The sequence below is a fragment of the Gadus morhua genome, chromosome 16 (genome assembly GCF_902167405.1).
Source record: "Gadus morhua chromosome 16, gadMor3.0, whole genome shotgun sequence".
In the NCBI taxonomy this organism is placed as follows: domain Eukaryota; kingdom Metazoa; phylum Chordata; class Actinopteri; order Gadiformes; family Gadidae; genus Gadus; species Gadus morhua.
This window is the reverse complement of record NC_044063.1, coordinates 26,320,933-26,324,197: the sequence shown is the minus strand read 5'-3', so window position 1 is coordinate 26,324,197 and position 3,265 is coordinate 26,320,933. Positions and strand designations below refer to the sequence as shown.

General features: G+C 50.8%; 1 protein-coding gene across 1 annotated transcript in view; it reads left to right on the top strand.

The window, feature by feature from the left end:
* Positions 1–3,022, top strand: part of gjd1b (gap junction protein delta 1b) — a 20,280-nt gene extending 17,258 nt beyond the window's left edge. Inside the window, exon 2 of the mRNA XM_030337042.1 lies at positions 2,058–3,022. Within this exon, the coding sequence (XP_030192902.1) occupies positions 2,058–2,982 (925 nt within the window). The 3' untranslated portion in view covers positions 2,983–3,022. The remainder of the gene's footprint in view (positions 1–2,057) is intronic.
* The last annotated feature ends 243 nt before the right edge of the window (positions 3,023–3,265 follow it).

Genomic DNA, 3,265 nt, shown 5'->3' with positions numbered 1-3,265 from the left:
GCACATATTGGTTTTTCTATTTGTAGAAATAGATAAAGGCTCTATAAAAGGCCACCATAATTACACATTATGCACACAGTCTCTGTATATAGTCATGGCTGCAGTTTCGCCATGCGGTATTCAAATGGGTTTAATGGATCCGAACATAGTTTATGGGTCAGTATTATCATGAATGACCATCGTTAGTAATCACGGGGCTCATGTTGCCCCCTCTGGATTTGTATGATGATGAACCACAAGGCTAATGGATAGCTCAACTTTAATTTAATTATCTGTAGTTATATTAACCCAGTGAGTAGGTGTTTTGCTCTTTTTACAGTGTTAAACAAAGTGTAGTTTTAGTAGTAGATCGAGTGCGGTGAAAGTAACATAAAAGGCCCATCCACACGCACACACACATGGAGCCCTCTACAGTACTTGTTCTATCTGAGCAATAAAACATTTATAAAGGAGCTAGACAGAGAATAAAGCGAGAGCGAGGCAGGGACAAATGTCTGAATGAATGAAAGAAGAGCAGCGGGATGGACACAACAGGAAACATGGGTGGTAGAATCACAAAGACAAACCACATAGGTTCTAGCGTTTGGGTACAGATATTCACGGGTAAAGACCCAAACACAGTTTGAGAGAGTGATTTTGAGATGTATTGATGTTGGTCTACAGCCATATGAATCTCTCTCATGTCACGACCACCCGAGTAGCACCTAAGCTGCAGTCAAGGCCTACCTGCACCTCATCTGTTGCTATGTGCAGAGCTAGAGTGAGAGAGGTAGAGAAGCTTTCAGAGACAGAGAGAGAGTAACATAGTGAGTAATTTAGTGTGAGAATAAATGCGAGAGAATAAAACAAGACAGAAATACGTGGATGTAAATAATATGGTTACCGATCACCAGATGAAAGACAATGTTTGTACAGTGTGTCGTTGACTGTTGACGGTGTGTGTGTGTGTGTGTGTGTGTGTGTGTGTGTGTGTGTGTGTGTGTGTGTGTGTGTATTGGTATGTGTGTGTGTGTGTGTGTGTTTGTGTGTGTTTGTGTGTGTGTGTGTGTGTGTGTGTGTGTGTGTGTGTGTGTGTGTGTGTGTGTGTGTGTGTGTGTGTGTGTGCTTGGGTATGTGTGCAAGTGTAACAGAGGTGTGTTCTAGTTATTCAGAGACAGTCATCTGCAGGTTACCATGCTATCCCAGCCAAATGAAGCAGCAGCTTCATGGCTGATGTGTTGCTTCTTCACATTTACAAACACGTATACTCTTACACCCGCCCACACGCACACACACGCACACGCAAACACACACACAAACACAAACTTGCATTCACACACACACACCACACCCACAAACACACATTTGCATGCACACACACACACACACACACACACACACACACACACACACACACACACACACACACACACACTATCACACCTGCATGCACGCACACACACCCAACCCCCCACACACTTGCATGCACGCACGCACGCACGCACGCACGCACGCACGCACGCACGCACGCACGCACGCACGCACGCACGCACACACACACACACACACACACACACACACACACACACACACACACACACACACACACACACACACACACACACACACACACACACACACACACACACACACACACACACACACACACACACATTCAAATACAGAATGGATGGAAGGATTGTCTGAAAATCCTTGTCCTCCTGTGGCCTCCTTTGGCCATTAATTCCTAATGACTAGTTAATGTTCTGCTTTGAGTAGTGACAAAAGCTGTGCAATCTTTTGTGGTGCTTTTCTTACACTTTGATAAATGGTCTTAGAATGTCATCATTCTCATCACCATCATCCTTCTTTCTTTTCCTTATGCTTTTACTTTTACCTAAGGTCCTTCGCCCCCTCTCTCCCACTCACTTGAAATCAAAACAATTAAATCCAATTAAACCCAATTTTATTCAAATTATCTTTATTGCAACGGACAAAGAAAACATGGCATTAACAACGCAATCTTTAAAAATGTAATAAAAAATATCGGCCTAAACATGTGCGCCTCTCCCTCCCAGGATCCTGCTGACAGTGGTGGTGATCTTCCGCATCCTGATCGTTGCCATCGTGGGCGAGACGGTGTACGAGGACGAGCAGACCATGTTCATCTGCAACACCCTCCAGCCGGGATGCAACCAGGCCTGCTACGACAAGGCCTTCCCCATCTCCCACATCCGCTACTGGGTGTTCCAGATCATCCTAGTGTGCACGCCCAGCCTCTGCTTCATCACCTACTCTGTGCACCAGTCGGCCAAGCAGCGGGACCGCCGCTACTCCTTCCTGTACCCCATCCTGGAGCGGGACTACGGCGGCCTGGGGGGCGGCCTGGGGGGCGGCCTGGGGGGCGGCCTGGGGGGCGGCCTGGGGGGCGGCGGAGGGGGCGGAGGCGGGGGCGGCGTGGGACGCAAGCTGCGCAACATCAACGGCATCCTGGTGCAGCACGGCGACAGCGTGGGCGGCAAGGAGGAGGCGGACTGCCTGGAGGTGAAGGAGATCCCCAATGCGCCGCGCGGCCTCACGCACAGCAAGAACTCCAAGGTGCGGCGGCAGGAGGGCATCTCACGCTTCTACATCATCCAGGTGGTGTTCCGCAACGCTCTGGAGATCGGCTTCCTGGCGGGCCAGTACTTCCTGTACGGCTTCAGCGTGCCGGGCATCTTCGAGTGTGACCGCTACCCGTGTCTGAAGGAGGTGGAGTGCTACGTGTCACGGCCCACCGAGAAGACGGTGTTCCTGGTGTTCATGTTTGCCGTGAGCGGCCTGTGCGTGGTGCTCAACCTGGCCGAGCTCAACCACCTGGGCTGGAGGAAGATCAAGGCGGCCATCCGGGGCGTGCAGGCCCGCAGGAAGTCCATCTGCGAGATCCGGAAGAAGGACATGGCGCACCTGTCCCAGCCACCCAACCTGGGCCGCACGCAGTCCAGCGAGTCCGCCTACGTCTGAGCGACCACCACCTTTCAGCGAGGACAGCGCTCGACCCCGACCACGGGGGGGGGGGGGGGGGGGGTCGGGGGGGGGGAGAAGAGTGAATGAGTGCAAAGCTAGAGCGAGCGTGAGAGAGAGATAGAGAGAGTGATCTTTTAATTAATTATTTCTAAACATTGGAGGAGAGGAAATGGATGGTCCGATAGATTTCTTCCACCTTCTCCATGTGGCCGGGATAGGAGACGCGACGAGAATGTAAGACCCAGATTACTATCAGTGTGCGGAGGTTTTGAAACGAGTC